Here is an 18338-nt window from a genome sequence, read left to right as displayed (position 1 = left end):
CTTTTGAAATCCTTGATCTCTGTTTTGTGAAACCACCCCTGATGTGTGAAAATTTCAATTATATCTTTTGTCACTCTTGATAGATCTACAATGAGGAGATTTTGGATCTATTGCATCCATCTCGAGAGAAATCGCAGATTCACATTAGAGAAGATCCCAAAGAAGGAATAAAGGTATGTAATAGTGTCCCCGTCTAGCCTACAATACTAGAATGCAATTACCCTTTTGTAAGAGCACTCATTGTCAGGGTGCACTTTTTAAAAAAAAATCTATTTTCATATTTCAAATGATTTGATATGATGTATTACATTTTCTTGATGTGTATCCACTCATGCTGATCTGAGTACAGCAGTATGTGATGGATAAGTGCTTCCATTCTATTTCACTGACAAGGTACCTAATTTCTTCATGACTTCCAGTAGAGATCTGGTAACCTGCATTTGGGGGGCGATGAGTGTGAACTTGCATCCTTATCTTCTTCAGTAAGCTAGATTAATATTTCTGCCATGCTGTTTTCTTGGTTCTCAAACAGTATGTCTTCATAAATTCTTATTTGCAAATCCTGTTCTGTAAATTTCTAGATTGTAGGTCTAATTGAAACAAAAGTATTAACTGCGATGGATATGGTGAATTGCCTGGAACAAGGAAATTCTACAAGGACAGTTGCTGCAACAGCTATGAACTCCCAGTCATCCCGATCGCATGCCATCTTCACAGTCACTGTTGAGCAGAGAAAAAAAAATGACAAGTAAATAGCTTGTGCTTAGCTTTTGTTTTCTTTTGGCAAGTGATTGTGTTTGAGTGTTGATCTTTTTCATGCTCTAGTGCATTATGTTGTATATTTTAAAATCAGTTGCATGGCATTCAAACCCTGTTATTTTTTTCAATCTTCAGTTCAGGAAAAAACAGTTTTGACTATGGGTATTATGCCTTTGTGAAATTGTCAATGCACCTATTAAACAGGAAGGATGGATGTGTTTAATGCTTTCTTTTCCTTCCTGATTGGGACCGTTTCTGATAACCACTCTCCCCCTGCCTTCTCTTCAGAAACAGTTATTTCCGTTCTAAACTGCACCTGGTGGATCTGGCAGGATCAGAGCGCCAAAAGAAAACAAAAGCAGAAGGTGACCGTCTAAAGGAAGGTAATCTTATCCTCTGCAAGAAGTTAGCCTTGGAATACTTTTTTAAAAAGGGACAAAGTCTGGAGGGATATCTTGAATTTTGGTGGGGGAGTGGGGTGGAAGAAAACTCCCCACTTGGTCAGATTTTTAAAAAATGGAATTATTTGAAAAGGTCAGACCTTTTAATCAGAACAGAGACCTCTGGATTTGGTGCCCTTATTGCTGTTGGCAAGTTGCAAATGATGGCAAAGCATCTGGATGGACTCCTGGCGTTACTAGGAGAGGTCCTGAAAATGAGAGCTATTGTACACTGGAAGTTGTGCCTGCTCTTTACTCTGTATTTGAGTTGTTAGTAACTGCGCAAGAGAAACAAAGTCTTTCATTAGAATAAATGACCACTAAAGGACGCTGCTAATATGATTTCTTGAACAAAAGTATTTTGGTGACTTATCAGCTGCAGCTGCTTGTTTTTAAACTTTATTTGCAACAGTAGCGTCAACTTGAAGTGCTTTGGAGAGGGGTTCATGAGGGAAAGGTGGAGAAGTAAGAACAATATCTACCTTTCTTACCTTAACTGTCCAATAAGCTTAGTAACTTGTCATGAAGCATTGAGACCAGTCTTCTATGCTGCCACAGCTAACTTTGTTACTGAGCAGCTTATAATTGAACTGCTCAGAACGGAACTCTTGGCAATTTGTTTGACTTTTCCCCGAGAGATTGCTGTGGGATAGAAAGTGCTCAAACTGCAGTAGTTAAAGTAGACAAATCATGGCAGGTTTGCTTGAGTTGATTGTGGAAAAAAAGGCACACTTTTCCTCTTCCTGACCCACAGGCAATACTGGATTCACTACCCGCTAAATCTGGCAGCTCCTGACCACTATATTAGATGCTGGGTTACCAGCACCCAGATAACCTATGCTGGCAGTATTAATGTCAAATCGCTGACAAAATCTGCATCATGACCTCACTTAAATATTATAACCACAGCGTATGAGAGCATGGGCCTTGCGCTAAACATCCGTAAGACAAAGGTCCTCTACCAACCTGCACCCCCCCCCCCCCCAGCCCTATTATCAAAATCCAAGATGAGGCCTTGGACAATGTGGACAGCTTTCCAAACCTTGGAAGCCTACTGTCAAACGGGCAGACCTTGGCCAACAAGGTTCAACACCGCCTTCAGTGTGCCAGTGCTGCCTTAGGCCGCCTGAGGAAGAGTGTGTTTGAAGACCAGACCTCAAAACCGGCATCAAGCTCATGGTCTACAGAACAGTAGTGATACTCGCCCTCCTACGTGGCTCAGATGTGGACTATGTACATCAAGCACATCAAAACTCTGGAGAAGTACCACCAGCAAGATCCTGTAAATCCATTGGCAGGATAGGCATACCAACGTCTGTGTTCTTGCTTAGGCCAATATTCCCAGCATCAAGGCATTGACCATGCTCAATCAGCTCCACTGGGCAGGCCACATCAACCGCATGCCTGATGTGAGACTCCCAAAATAAGCACTCTACTTGGAGATAAAAGCAAAAAACTGCGGATGCTGGAAATCCAAAACAAAAAAAATAAAAATACCTGGAAAAACTCAGGTCTGGCAGCATCTGCGGAGAGGAACACAGTTATATTATCTAAGGAATGTGCTAATTAAGGGTAGAAAGCAGGACAAGCAAGGTACAGATAGCACTAGTGGGGGTGGGGTGAATGAATCGAAATAGGCTAAAAGGTAGAGATAAAACAGTGGATGGTAATAGGTGGGAAAAGAAAAATCTATATAAATTATTGGGGAAAAAAGGGGGGGATCGGAAAGGAGGTAGGGATGGAGGAGAGAATTCATGATCTAAAATTGTTGAACTCAATATTCAGTCCGGAAGGCTGTAGTTGAAAGATGAGGTGCTGTTCCTCCAGTTTGCGTTGAGCTTCACTGGAGCAATGCAGCAGGCCAAGGATGGACATGTGGGCATGAGAGCAGGGTGGACTGTTGAAATGGCAAGCGACAGGGAGGTCTGGATCATGCTTGCGGACAGACCGAAGGTGTTCTGCAAAGCGTGGGGTGATAAGTGAGGACAAGGGGGACCCTATCATGTGTCTGGGAGGGAGAGGAAGGTGTGAGGGCGGATGCACAGGAGATAGGCCAGCCGTTGTTGAGGGCCCTGTCAACCACCGTGGGTGGAAAACCTCGGTTAAGGAAGACATGTCAGAGGAACTGTTTTTGAAAGTGGTATCATCAGAACAGATGCAACGGAGGCGAAGGAACTGAGAGAATGGGATGGAGTCCTTACAGAAAGCGGGGTGTGAGGAGCTGTAGTCGAGCTGGCTGTGGGAATCAGTAGGCTTGTAATGGTATTGGTGGACAGTCTATCACCAGAAATTAAGACAGAGGGGTCAAGGAAGGGAAGTGTCAGAGATGGACCACGTGAAAATGATGGAGGGGTGGAGATTGGAAGCAAAATTAATAAATTTTTCCAAGTCCCAACAAGAGCATGAAGCAGCACCGAAGTAATCGTCAATGTACCGGAGAAAGAGTTGTGGGAGGGGGCCAGAGTAGGACTGGAACAAGGAATGTTCCACATACCCCGAAATGAGTTCCGTGGGGCAGGAACAGGCAGACACGATCGGTCTGCCAGGACAGTCCTGTTTGTTAATTTTGGGTAGGAGGTAGAAGCAGGCCATCCGAGGTTGGGAGACTATCAGATTGGAAGCTCTACTTGGAGCTTCGACACGGCAAGTGAGCCCCAGCAGGGCAAAGGAAATGCTTCAAGGACACCCTCAAAGCCTCCTTGGGAAAAGTGCAACATCCCCACCGACACCTGGGGATCCCTGGCCCAGGACCGCTCAGAGTTGAGGGAAAGCATCCAGGAAGGAGTTGAACACCTCAAATCTCATCACCATGGTCTAGCTGAAGCCAAGTGTCGACAGTGAAAGGAGCGCATAGCAACCCAGGCACCCATTCCCCCTACTACTCTGCCACACCTGTGACAGAGACTATAGGTCACATGTTGGACTCTTCAGTCACCTGAAAACTCCATATGACTTTTTCGGCCCTCTTCAGTTTTTCCAATCTCCCTCTTAATTTATTTGTATTTTCATTATTTCCATGAAAGTTAGAAGTCTCCTATTTACTTTTGAGTATTCATTTAATCATTTTAAACAGCTTTGTCAAATTTGGCGCACCCCCCCCCCCCCCCCCCCCCCCCACCCCCAGCCTCTCAACCCTCAGTTTGAGTGTGCATCTTTCTCATAACTGACCAATATCTTTCGTATGATTCTAGGATTTCCTATGCTCGGATTTCAGGGCTATCTTAGTTTTTTTTTTGGTCAACTGTTATCCAGCTAGGACCTCATACTTAATCTTGATTCTGCAAAGGTTTAAATGGATTAAAGTGCTCACTGTTTCATTTCTCCTCTTTCCATTATTTTACTAACTGTTCCCTGCCAAATACTAATAGAATTATTTCTAGCAGTTCCTAAAAGATCTCTTAACCATTTATACTTCCATTTATCATAATCTAAAAAACAGCTGTTATTTCTTTACATTTCCTATTGCCTGCTTGCAAATCATTGTGTTCCTTTTCTGCTGCTAAAACCTCACAATTAATGTACCTCACTTCCCACTCTATCTTCCTTTTCATTCTAGTATGAAGTTCAATTTATAAACACTTTTTATGTATGGTAAATTTGCTTTTACATTTTAAGCATTGTCAGTTATATGAGCAAACAGGTCAACCAGTTTATGCTCAGTAAGGCCCCACAAGCAGCAATGAGGGACACAAGGTTAACTATTTCTCCAAAAATAAATGTTTCCAGAGATACTGAAGAGCCCCATGATGTTTTACGTTTATTCAATCAGATTCAGTTGAATGTTGTAGTCAAAAAACAGCATTTGACAAATACTCTTGCAGAACTGCACTGCGTCAGCCCGGATATGAGCGTAATCCTGGACTGGGGCTTGACACCATGACCCATCAACTCAGACCAGGGTGCCACAAACAATATCATAAACAGTGCAAAACTGTCATTTTCACATTGTGCCACAGGTTTCATAGATGCTCTTCACATCTTGTGACCCTTTTCTTCCCTTGGGCTAAGGGATACCAAGGCAGCGTTACAGAAGAAAATCTCTAACCCAAGCATGTTCTGGGACTAAGAGGTGCCTGTTAATTAAATATACCAGTCAACTGAGATGTGAGTTGATTTCCATGTTTTCATCCAATGAGAGCTCCAGCATGATCACTCTGGTATTGAGGTATCAAGAGGTGCAGGAGTGCGCGTCAATCAAGTGAGTAGCAGTGAAGGGAGATGCTGCTGCTGCAAAGCAGTGGGAGGCTGAGACTGGAGCCTATTACTGGTGAGTTAGACATTTCGAATTAAAAAAAGACTGAATTCCAGATTAGTGTGTCTGATAACAGAAATTTTACTGAATAAGGAGTTCAGGTTCAAACTTGACAAAGGAATCAACAGCTAGATTAGTCAACTTGTAATAAGTTGAAAAGATTTAAGTATAAAATGTAAACAAAACTAGACTAATTTACAGGCTCAGACAACATTTGCTTCCTGCTTTTTAACTGTGGACAGTAGGGCACAGTACGACTTATCTTGTGGTCTTCTCTTGTAGTTTTTGTCTTGCACATCGCCGTGAGGCTGTCCTTTTGTTTTGGTCTCCTACACTGTTATGAGGGTTTTTGGCTCGCCCGTCTTATACAGTTTCCAGTACCTGGGTCAGGTTGGTGCAGTGGGATTTATACTTAATGGAATTAATTTGACCTTTAAGTCTGCATGAGCAATTCTGGATAGATGCAGTTTTCAGTCAAAAAGTTCATTCAGAGCTTAAAATCCAACATTTAAAATCAAAATATTTAATGATTTTCCCAGTTCTATTCAACTGAATCTGTCAAAATCTGAGGAAGGTTCTTGAGCTAGACATCACATCATATTTTGGGTCACTTTCTATATCAATTTCCAAGTTCTAAATTATCCTGATGGATTTTTCTGTTACAAAGTCCGGCATCCTTTCCTTATGATACACTTTTGCATGTTGTTCATTTGCACGTCTCAGTGCAACTAGCACTGAGTGTGACCTCAATGGAGTGCTGAGAGTTTGGATGAGAGAATCTTAAATCTCTTTCTTAATCTAATTGTTTAAATTATATTTAAATTATAATACAAACACTTGTAGTTAAATAAGTCTCATCCAGCAGCCTAAGCAGGGAGATGGAAGCTATCCAGTGGCAGCAGATGTAGATAGTTAATTAAGGGAACTAGTTTGAACTGGTTTTTCTATACCTGAGCTCAGCTAGTGCCTTTAGCTTAAGAACATTTAAATCCTTACATCTATGTGACTAGCACTGAAGTGTGACCTCAACAGAGTGCTGAGAGTTTGAGCCAAGGGAGTTTGGTGAGGAGGGGAGTGAGGTACTCCTTTGCTTTTTCTAACTTTTTCATCTTGTGGGAATTGGTTCTTCCATTACAGGGGAAGAAGTTAGCTGTTTGGTGAGTGGTTAAGGCCAATCCCTAAGGTATAAAACAGAAGAGGAATTTGTGGTAAGATTAAGAAAATTCATGAAAGAAAATAAATAATTGAATAAAATAATTTAATTAAAACACGAGGTGGCAGGACAGGTTAGTGTCATGGCTGCAGTATGTGGCTTACTCGTGTGATCCAGGGCAAACATTTCCACAGTAAGCGTCTGTGACTTGAAGAGCTTCAGCTCAGAGTCATTGAGCTGCGGACACTGTGATACATCAGAAAGGGGGAAAGTTAACTGGACACTTTCAGGTAACAGGAGGGTGTGACTGCAACTAAGGCAAGTAAGCAGATGAAGAGGGTAGGAGAGTCAGCCTCTGCAATTGTCCAGCAGGTTTGAGGTTCTTTCAACTTGTTTGGATGAGAGTGGGGCCTGCAGGGTGGATGAGCTGACTAACCATGGCATTGTGGTACAGGAAACCATTCAATTGGGGGCAAGCATAAAAGGAATAATGTGGTAGTAGGGGACAGTATAGTGAGGGAAATTGACACTGTTCTCTGTAGCAAGGAACAAGAGTCTAGACTGCTATGTTGCCTGTCCGGTGCCAGGGTTTGGGACATTTTGCTCAGGGCTGGAGAAGAACTTGCAGTGGGAGGGGGAAGATCCAGTTGTTGTGGCCTATGTAAGTACCAACAATATGGACAGGGCAAGGAAAGACGTACTGCATAGTACGTAAGAGGAGCTAGGCACCAAATCAAGCAGAACCTCAAAAGGTGGTATCTCTGGATTATTACCTGAGCCACATGCAGATTGGTGTAGTGCAAATAAGATTAATGAATGTGTGGCTCAGAAGACTGGTGTGGGAGAAGTGGGTTCCAGTTCATGGGGCCATGGCAGCAGTACTGGGAAAAGTGGGGGCTAACTTTTGGGGCGGTCAACACCTGAACCGCACTGGGACCAATGTTCTAGCAAGCCACATAACTAAGGAAGTAGGGGGTTTTAAACTAAATAGTGGAGGTGAGGGATCAAATTTAGGAAGATGTGGTAAGCCACAGAGTAGAGACAAGGTAAGAGAGAAAAGTACTAATATGGGAAATGATAAACAGACCATGATGGAAAGGGACAGAGTACAAATCTAAGAGTAACTCAACAGATAAGGCTAGACCAGTGATGGGCAACCTAGGCTAGTGAGTGGGCCCCATGAGTGCCCCCCCACTTCATCTCAGTGGGCTGCAAGATTGAAATCGGCATATGAACTAACCATGACTCCATGAATAAGAATTTGCGGGCTGTGCCAATTGAACTGTAACAGTGCTTCAATTGGACAGAGGGAGCACATGGCTCTGTCAATGTTGTGTGCAGTTAGCATGTACCTCACTTTACATGCCCTTGCTTTGCGTGTATGTCATTTTAGTAATACCGGTAGGAGAAAACTACATGGATGGAAACCAGTGGAATCTGGCAACCCTGCGAGTGGTTAACAAAATGTCTTGTGGGCTGTACTTAGAACCCTGGTGGGCCGCAGGTTGGGCTAGATATTGCAAAATAAAGGACAAAGCTAAAGGCTTTATCTGTGCGTAGCATTCAAAACAAAACAAATTAACTAATCATGTAAATAGAAATAAATAAATATGATCTGATCGCCACTACAGAGATATGGCTGCAGGATGACAGATTGGGACCTTAATATTGAAAGGTACGTGAGGTTTAGGAAGGATAGGAAGTTAGGGAAAAAGTGGAGGGCTGGCTCTGTTAATTAATGTTAACACATTAGAGAGGGATGACCCAAGTTCAGGAAACCAGGATGTCACTGGACTAGCACTCCAGAGACCCAGGGTAATGCTCTGGGGACCTGGGTTCAAATCCTGCCACGGCAGATGGAATTTGAATTCAATAAAAACCTGGAATTAAAAGTTTAGTAATGACCATGAAACTATCGTCGATTTGTTGTAAAAACCCATCTGGATCACAAATATCCTTTAGGGAAGGAAATCTGTTGTCCTTACCTGGTCTGGCCTACATGTGACTCCAGACCCACAGCAATGCAGTTGACTCTTAAGTGCCCTCTGAAATGGCCTAGCAAGCCACTCGGTTGTATCAAACCGCTACAAAGTCATAAAAAAAAAATGAAACTGAACGGACCACCCATTGACCTCGGCGCTGGAAACAATGACAATCTCAGCACTGCAAAGCCCTCCTTAGTAACATCTGGGGTTAGTGCCAAAATTGGCAGAGCTGTCTCTGACTAACCAAGCAACAGCCTGACATAGTCATCCTAATGGAATCATATCTTACAGATAATGTCCTAGAAACCACCATCCCTAGGTATGTCCTGTCCAACCAGCAGGACAGACTCAGCAAAGGTCGCGGCACAGTGGTATACAGTCGGGTGGGAGTTGCCTGGGAGTCCTCAACATCGACTCTGGATCCCATGAAGTCTCATGGCATAAGGTCAAACATGGGCAAGGAAACCTCCTGCTGATTACCACGTACTGCCCTCCCTCAGCTGATGAATCTGTGCTCCTCCATGTTGCACACCACTTGGAGGAGCAACTGAGGACAGCAAGGGTACAGAATTTGCTCCGGGTGGGTGACCTCAATGTCCATCACCAAGAGTGGCTCGGTAGCACCATTGGCCAAATCCTAAATACTATAGCTACTAGACTGGATCTGCGGCAGGTGGTGAGGGGAAAACATACTTGACCTCATCCTCACCAACCTGCCTGCTGCAGATGCATCTGTCCGTGACAGTATTGGTAGGAGTGACCACCGCACCGTTGTTGTAGAAACGAAGTCCTGCCTTCATATTGAGGATACCCTCCATTGTGTTGTGTGGCATTATTACTGTGCTAAATGGGATAGATTTTGAACAGACCTAACAACTCTAGACTGGGCATCCGTGAGGCACTGTGGGCCAGCAGCAGCAGAATTGTACTCTAATACAATCTGTAACCTCATAGCCTGGCATATCCCCACCCTACCATTACCATCAAGCCAGGAGATCAGCCCTGGTTCAATGAAGAGTGCAGGAGCAGCACCAGGCACACCTAAGAATGCGGTGTCAATCTGTGAAGCTATAAGACAGGACTACTTGCATACCAAACAGCATAAGCAGCAAGTGATAGAGCTAAGTGATCCCACAACCAATGGATGCGATCTAAGTTCCGCAGTCCTTCCACATCCATTCGTGAACAGTGGAGGACAATTAAACAAATCACTGGAGGAGGAGCTTCCACAAATATCCCCATCCTCAATGACGGAGGAGCCCAGCACATAGGTGCAAAAGATGAGGCTACAATCTTCAGCCAGAAGTGCTGAATGGATGACCCTCCTCTGCAAGCCCCCAGCATCACAGTTGCCAGTCTTCAGCCAATTCGATTCACTCCATGTGAAGTCAAGAAACAGCTGAAGGCACAGGATACCTGTAGACTTGTGTTCCAGAGCTTGCTGCACCCCCAGCCAAGCTGTTCCAGTATAGCTATAACACTGGCTATGTGGAAAATTGCCCAGCTCTGTCTTGTATACAAAGCAGGAACAAATCCAACCTGGCCAATTACCGCCCCATCAGTCTACTCTTGACCATCAGTAAAGTAGTGGAAGGGATATCATCAGTGCTATCAAGTGGCACTTGCTTAGCAATATCCTGCTTACTGATGCCCAGCTTGGGTTCTGCCAGGGCCACTCAGTTCCTGACTTCATTACAGCCTTGGTTCAAACATGGACAAAAGAGCTGAACTCCAGAGGTTATGTGAGAGTCACTGCCCTTGACTTCAAGGTAGCATTTGACTGAGTGTGGCACCAAGGAGCCTGAACAAAACAATTTAATGGGGATGAGGGAAAGCTCTCCAATGTTTGGGAGTTATACCTAGCACAAAGGAAGATAGTTGAGGTTGTTGGAGGTCAGTCATCTCAGCTTTAGGACATCATTACAGGAGCTCCTCAGGGTAGTGTCCTGGGCCCAACAAACTTCAGCTGCTTTATCAATTACCTACCTTGCATCATAAGGTTAGAAGTGGGAATGTTCACTGATGATTGCACAATGTTCACCATTTGCGACTCCAGATACTGAAGCAGTTCATGTCCGAATGCAGCAAGACCTGGATAATATTCCGGCTTGGGGTGACAAGTGGCAAGTAACGTTTGCGCCACACAAGCCAGACAATGACATTCTCTAAGAGAGAATCCAGCCATTGCCCCTTGATGCTCAATGGCATTACCATCACTGAATCCCCCACTATCAACATCCTGGGGGGGTTACCATTGACCAGAAACTGAACTGGACTAGACATATAAATACGGTGGCTACATGAGCAGGTCAGGCTAGGAATCGTGTGATGAGTAACGAACCTCCTGACTCCCCAAAGCCTGTCCACCATCTACAAGGCACAAGTCAGGAGTGTGAAGGAATACTCCCCACTTGCCCAGATGAGTGCAGCTCCCACAATGCTCTGAAGCTTGACACCGTCCAGGAAAAAGCAGCCTGCTTGATTGGCACAATATCCACTCCCTCCATCACTGACACACAGCAGCAGTGTGTGCCATCTACAAGATGCAGTGCAGAAATTCACCAAGGCTCCTTCGACAGCACCTTCCAAATCCACGACCACTAACGTAGAAGGGCAGGACAGCGGACACATGGGATCACCACCATCTGGAAGTTCCCCTCCAAGTCACTCACCATCCTGACTTGGAAGTATATTGCCGTTCCTTCACTGTCGCTGGGTCAAAACCCTAGAATTCCGTTCTTAACAGCACTATGGGTGTACCTACACTACATGGACTGTAGCAGTTCAAGAAGGCGGCTCGCCACTGCCTTCTCGAGGGCAACTAGGGATGGGCAATAAATGCTGGCTCAGCCAGTGAAACTCACATCCCATGAATGATTTTTTAAAAAATGATGTCCTTCAGGGAAGGAAATCTGCTGTCCTTACCTGGTATGGCCTACATGTGACCTCAGACCCACAGCAATGTGGTTGACTCTTAAATGCCATCTGAAATGGCCTAGCAAGCCACTCAGTTCTCAAGGACAATTAGGGATGGGCAATAAATGCTGCCTCAACTAGGGACACCACACCCTATGAATGAATCAAAAAAGAAAATAAGTTTTTAGGTTGAAGTGAGAAATGATACCAAGGCAAGGGGTCACTCGTGGGAGTGCTGTACAGACCCCAAATTGTAACTACACTGTAGGACAGAGTATAAAGGAAGAGATAATGGGAGCTTGTCAGAGAGGTACCGTGATAATGGGGGATTTTATTCTGCATACCGACTGGAAAAAATCAGGTGGGCAAAGCTAGCGTAAATGAGTTCATAGAATGTTTTCATGATAACTTCTTAGAACAGCACATTCTGGGGCCAACCAGAGAGCAGGCTTTACTATGCCTGATATTGTGCAATGAGATAGGATTAATTGATAGCCTCATAGTGAAGGCACCCCTTGGTACCAGCGATCATATAATTGAATTATGTATTCAGTTTGAAGGAGAGAAGAGCGGGGTCTGAGGCTAGTATTTTAACTGAGTAATTATGAGGGCATCATAGTATAGCTAGCTAAAGTGAACTGGCAAATGAGGTTAAGGAATAGGTCAATAGAGATGGCAGACATTTTAAAGGGATATTTCAGAATACACAGAATAGATGCATCCCAACAAAAAAATTCGAAGGGGAGGACCCATCATCTGTGGTTAACTAAAGAGTTAAAGATAGTATCAAACTTAAGACGACAGTTCAGAAGATTGGACAGAATGTAAAAAACAATAAAGAATGAGGGATGGAGGGCAAAATTAGAGTACAAGAGAAAGCTAGTTGGAAATATAAAGACTGATAGTAAGAGTTCCTATAGGTATTTTTAAAAGAAAAGAGTTAACGAAGTGAGCACTTGTCCTATAGAAAGTGAGTCTGGGGAATTAATAATGGGAAGTAGGGAGATGGCAGATGAGTTAAACAGGTATTTTGTATCTGTCTTCACGATAGAAGATACAAGTAATATCCTAGAAATAGCTGTAAATCAGAAAGTGGAAGGAGCTCAGGAAAGTGGTATTGAGCAAATTGTTGGAGCTGCGAGCTGACAAATCCCTAGATCTTCATCCTAGGGACTTAAAAGAAGTAGCTAGTGAGATAGTTGATGCATTGGTTTTAATTTTCTAAAATTTGCTAGATTTGGGGAAGGTGCCATAAGATTGGAAAAGGGCAAATGTAACTCCTTTATTCAAAAACTGAGGGAGATGGAAGGCAAAAAACTACAGGCCAATTCACTTAACATCTGTCATAGGGAAAATGTTAGAAGCTATTAAAGATGTTCTAGCAGACCACTTGGATAAATTCAAGGCAATCAGGCAGAGTCAACATGGTTTTGTGAAAGGGAAATATGTTTAACCAATTTATTTGAGTTCTTTGAAGGAGTCACATGTGCTATGGATAAAGGGAAACCGGTGATGTACTGAATTTAGATTTCCAGAAGGCATTTGATAAAGTGCCACATCAAAGGTTATTGTGGGGAAAATGAAAGCTCATGATGTTGGGGATAACATTGGCATGGATAGAAGCTTGGCTAGCTAACAGGAAAGATTTGGCATAATTGGATCTTTTTCAGGTTGGCAAGATATAATGAGTAGTGTGCCACACGGATCAGCGCAGGGGCCTCAAATATTACAATTTATATAAATGACTTGGATGAAGGTGTGACTGATAAATTTGCTGATGATACAAAGTATGCTGTGAAGAGGACATAAGGAGGCTACAAAGGGATGGGTTAAGTGAGTGGGCAAAGATCTGGCAAATGGCATATAATGTGGGCAAATGTGAAACTGCCCGTTTTGGCAGGAAGCATAAACAAGCATATTATCTGAATGATGAGAGATCGTAGAGCTCTGAGACTTGGGAATTTGGCTGCCCTGGTGCATGAATCTCTCAAGGCTGGTATGCAGGTACAGCAAGTAATTAGGAATGCTAATGAAATGTTATTGTTTATTGTGAGGGGAATTGATTACAAAAGTAGGGAGGTATGCTTCAGTTGTGCAGGGCATTGGCGAGAGCACCTAGAGTACAGTGTACAGTATTGGTCACTGTATTTAAGGAAGGATGTAAATGTGTAGAAAGCAGTTCAGAGAAGGTTTACTAGACTAATACCAAGAATGGACGGGTTGCCCTATGATGAAAAGTTGAACAGGCTGGGCTTATATCCACTGGAGTTTAGAGGATTAAGAGATGACTTGATTGAAACATATAAAAGAATATAAAATAAAAAACATATTAAAAACATAACATATGAAACACCCAAGAGAAGGACTTAGCAGTCGATTTGTCTAGGGAAGAGTGTGTAGATAGCCTCGATCATGTTGAGATCAAAAAGAGGAGGTGTTAGGCACCTTGAAGAATATTAAGGTGGATAAGTTACCAGGGTCAGATGGGATCTACCCTAGAGTACTGAGGGCAGCAAGGGAGGAGATTGCTGGGGCCCTGACAGAAATCTTTGTGTCCTCACTGGCTACGGGTGAGGTCCCAGAAGACTGGAGAATGGCCAATGTTCCATTGTTTAAGAAGGGTAGCAGGGATAATCCAGGAAATTTCAGGCCGGTGAGCCTTATGTCAGTTGTAGCGAAATTATTGGAGAAGATTCTTCATGACAGGACTTACTGCCATTTGGAAGCAAATGGGCGTATTAGTGAGAGGCAGCATGGTTTTGTGAAGGGGAGGTCGTGTCTCACTAATTTGATCGAGTTTTTCGAGGAAGTGACAAAGATGATCGACGATGGAAGGGCAATAAATGTTAACTACATGGATTTCAGTAAGGCCTTTGACAACGTCCCTCATGGCAGACTGATACAGAAGGTGAAGTCGCACGGGATCAGAGGTGAGCTGGCAAGTTGGATACAGAATTGGCTTGGTCATAGAAGACAGAGGGTAGCAGTGGAAGGGTGTTTTTCTGAATGGAGAGCTGTGACGAGCAATGTTCTACAGGGATCAGTGCTGGGACCTTTGCTGTTTGTAGTATACGTAAATGATTTGGAGGAAAATGTAACTGGGCTAATTAGTAAGTTTGCAGATGACACTAAGGTTGAAGGAGTTGCAGATAGTGAAGAGGATTATCAAATGATACAACGGGATATAGATTGGTTGGAGATTTGGGTGGAAAAATAGCACATGGAGTTTAATCTGGGCAAATGCTAGGTAATGCATTTTGGAAGGTCTCATACAGGTAGGAATTACACAGTAAATGACAGAACCCTTAAGTGCATCGACGGGCAGAGGGACCTGGGTGTACAGGTCCACAGGTCACTGAAAGTGGCAACGCAGGTGGATAAGGTAGTCAGGAAGGCATATGGCATGCTTGCCTTCATTGGCAGGGGTATTGAGTATAAAAGCTGGGAAGTCATGCTGCAGCTGTATAGAACCTAAGTTAGGCCACACTTGGAATACTGCGTGCAATTCTGGTCGCCACATTACCAGAAGGATATGGAGGTGTTGGAGAGGGTGCAGAGGAGGTTTACCAGGATGCTGCCTGGTCTGGAGGTTATTAGCTATGAGGAGAGGTTGGAGAAACTCGGATTGTACTCACTGGAGCGACGGAGATTGAGGGGCAGCTTGATAGAAGTTTACAAAATTGAGTGGCGTGGACAGAGTATATAGTCAGAAGCTTTTTCCCAGGGTGGAAAAGTCAATTACTAGGGAAAGTAGATTTAAGGTGAGAGGAGAAAACTATAGAGGAGATGTACGGGCAAGTTTTTTATGCAGAGGGTAGTGAGTGTCTGGAATTCGCTCCCAGAGGAGGTGGTGGAAGCAGATATGATAGTGATGTTTAAGAGGCAGCTTGACAAATACATGAATAGGATGGGGATAGAGGGTTACGGACCCCGGAAGTGCAAAATGTTTTAGTTTGACAGGCAATATGATCAGTGCAGGCTTGGAGGGCCGAAGGGCCTGTTCCTGTGCTGTACATTTCTTTGAAATAAAAAATCCCAAACGGCCTTGACAGAGCTGATTTGGAAAGGATGTTTCCTTTTGTGGGAGAATCTAGAACTAGGGGTCACTATTTTAAAAATAAGGGGTCGCTCATTTAAACAGATGAAGATCATGTTTCTCACAAACTAAAGTCTTTGACTTTAGGAATATGTCTTAATGAGTTAAGCTGACTGATTCAACCATTCTTGTTTTGTAAATTAGTGAAGAATAAGCCTAATTATTACTTGATCAGGCCAGATGGGTCGATTGGTCGGCCTTGTATAACAGACTTATCTCTGCAGCAAAATGGCGGACTAATGATCAGTCTGTTTCAGGAATCAACATCAACCGTGGATTGCTGTGCCTGGGTAACGTTATCAGTGCGCTTGGAGATGAGAATAATCGCAAGGGCTTTGTACCGTATCGAGACTCAAAACTAACACGATTGCTACAAGGTGAGGGATTCAGTTGCGTGTCGAAATTTCTCATGTGCTAAATGTCCCAGCCATTTTATTTGCATTTTCTGACTTTTTTTAAATAGGAGGAAATGGTCCGGAGCAATGGCCGGTGTCCCTTTGGGGTCAGTTTGGTGTGTGTGTGTTGAACCTGCCATCCTCAACCCTGAGTTAGATGCAGAATTGATTTGGGTTAATGTAGATTCTATTCCTTCAAGATAGAGCTAGCTCATCAAAAACAAAACCTGAGTGGGTGTTTCACTATGGAATGCAAGCAGTGCTGCACTTCCTTTGTCCCAGTTTTGTTTTCAATATTTTATTTCTTTCATGGGATTTGGGCATCACTGCCAGGTCAAGGCTAGCATTTGTTGCCCATCTCAAATTATCCTTGAATTGTGACTTGTTAGGCCAGTTCATAGGTCAGTTGAGAGTCAACCACATTGCTATGCATCTAGAGTCATATGTAGTCCAGACCAGATAAGATTGGCACATTTCCTTCCCTGAAGGACATTAGTGAATCAGATGGATTTTTATGACAATCTGAGTTGTCATGGTCACCATTAATTGAGACTGGATAAATATTCCAGATTTATTAATAGAAATTAATTTCCATCAGCTACTGTGACGGGATTTGAATCCATGTCCCCAGAGCATTAGTCTGGGCCTCTGGATTACTAGTCCAGTGACATTACCATTACGCTGCCATCAACTACAAATTGAAGTAATCATTTACAATCGAACTGTCTTGGCTTTTCTCCTTTCAGACTCGCTTGGTGGAAATAGCCATACTTTGATGATAGCTTGTGTCAGTCCTGCTGATTCTAATATTGAAGAAACTCTAAATACTCTACGCTATGCTGACAGAGCAAGGAAGATAAAGAATAAGCCTGTAGTTAACTTCGATCCTCAGGCTGCTGAACTGCAGCGACTTAAACAACAGGTAGAAGACTAAATGCGCTAGCACATACTTTTGTTTTTAGATTGTCTCCCAAATAGTGTTCTTAGTTTCTTTGTTTAGCAATTTTTTTATTGTTTCTGAAGGTTTTTTTTTAATGTTGGAGTTGCAGCACAGTTGAAAATTGAACTATGATTAACCTGAACATCTAAATCATTTTTTAATGCACAAACTTTTTAATATAGAAGGCTAAGGGTCATGCCAAGCAGAATCAGTGAAGATGTGTTTTATTGGCAAGTTTAAGCATTTTGCTTCAAGAATAAAATTTAAGATTATTGGGACTGTTCTGTACTGTTCAGAGTTTTCCATTGTGTGATATTTAAATTTGCAATGACTCTGTAAGAGAACCATTTCAAGCAGAAAACTTTTTTTAAGGCCTTGACTTGGTAATGGTGCATCTTTCAGCTGCTTTTTTTTTAAAATCATGAATTCTAGTGGACGATGCCTGCAATTTTATTTATTTGCAAGATAAGTGTCTAGAATCATTCACGTTGAATTATGTTCTGTTTAATCCTAAAGGTGTGTTGTAGATGTAATTCTTGCTGTGTATTTGGTTCAGGTGCAAGAACTTCAAGTGCTGTTACTTCAGGCACATGGGGGAACAGTTCAAATAAGCAAAAGGTAAGTCTAATATAATCAGTGCCTCGTTATTAATAGCAAATACACATGTTGATTAGAAATTTGTATAGATATTTTTGATCGGTTTCCTCCCAAAATTTTTCTATCTTTCTTTCACATTCTTGGGGAGCGAATACCTTGTGTGATACCTTCAAGTCTAAGACTTCTGGTACTTAAATGAGAACATAATTTAGGAGACTTCTAAATTAAGACAAAATTAAAGACTCGGGCTGCTTGGGCTTGAAATATGCAGTACTGGGCTGGCTAGAATTGCTGAGTTATCTTTTGCAATGGAGTTGGATCGTGCTTTTATTATACAACATGTATTTTTTAATCCAAATTCAAAACATTTTGCCTTAAAAGGGACAATTGGCTTTGGCACTGTGGAAGTAAGCAAATTGGAAGTGTTCATTTTTTTTTACAATGGAAAAGCAATTCTTACAATTACTTTTTCCCCAGTGTATGCCTACCACTTTCACCTGTCCACCTTTTTTGGGGGGTGATGGTGGGAATGCAGTGCTCAAGTGAACTAATTAATGGTTTCTTGAAAGTATTATGGGAGACAGAAGGAGCAGAACTAAAGAGCTGCTGTCTGATTTTCAACCTGTCATTATTTGTGTGTACTATTAAGGGAAAAATCCTTTTAACAGGGCAGATAAATTGGAGAATCAACAATCTGTAATGGAGACGGCAAGACTGCACCGAGAAGAAATGGACAATCTGAGTAAAGAGCTTCGTGATGCAGTTGGCCAGACAACTCAGATGTGTGAAAGGGTCATAGTGGTAA

The 18338-nt window shown here is 42.8% G+C and overlaps 1 protein-coding gene across 3 annotated transcripts in view; it reads left to right on the top strand.

The window, feature by feature from the left end:
* kif4 (kinesin family member 4) overlaps nt 1-18338 on the top strand; it is a 106531-nt gene that overhangs the window by 16834 nt on the left and 71359 nt on the right. For all 3 annotated transcript variants that reach the window (XM_041195878.1, XM_041195879.1, XM_041195877.1), the window contains exons 5-11: nt 84-173; nt 582-748; nt 1048-1142; nt 15859-15978; nt 16743-16918; nt 17493-17554; nt 18202-18334. In XM_041195878.1, the coding sequence (XP_041051812.1) occupies nt 84-173; nt 582-748; nt 1048-1142; nt 15859-15978; nt 16743-16918; nt 17493-17554; nt 18202-18334 (843 nt within the window). The remainder of the gene's footprint in view (nt 1-83; nt 174-581; nt 749-1047; nt 1143-15858; nt 15979-16742; nt 16919-17492; nt 17555-18201; nt 18335-18338) is intronic.

Source organism: Carcharodon carcharias, chromosome 9 (genome assembly GCF_017639515.1).
Source record: "Carcharodon carcharias isolate sCarCar2 chromosome 9, sCarCar2.pri, whole genome shotgun sequence".
Taxonomy (NCBI): Eukaryota; Metazoa; Chordata; class Chondrichthyes; order Lamniformes; family Lamnidae; genus Carcharodon; species Carcharodon carcharias.
Note: the sequence above shows the minus strand (reverse complement) of the source record. Positions and strands in the feature narration are given on the sequence as shown.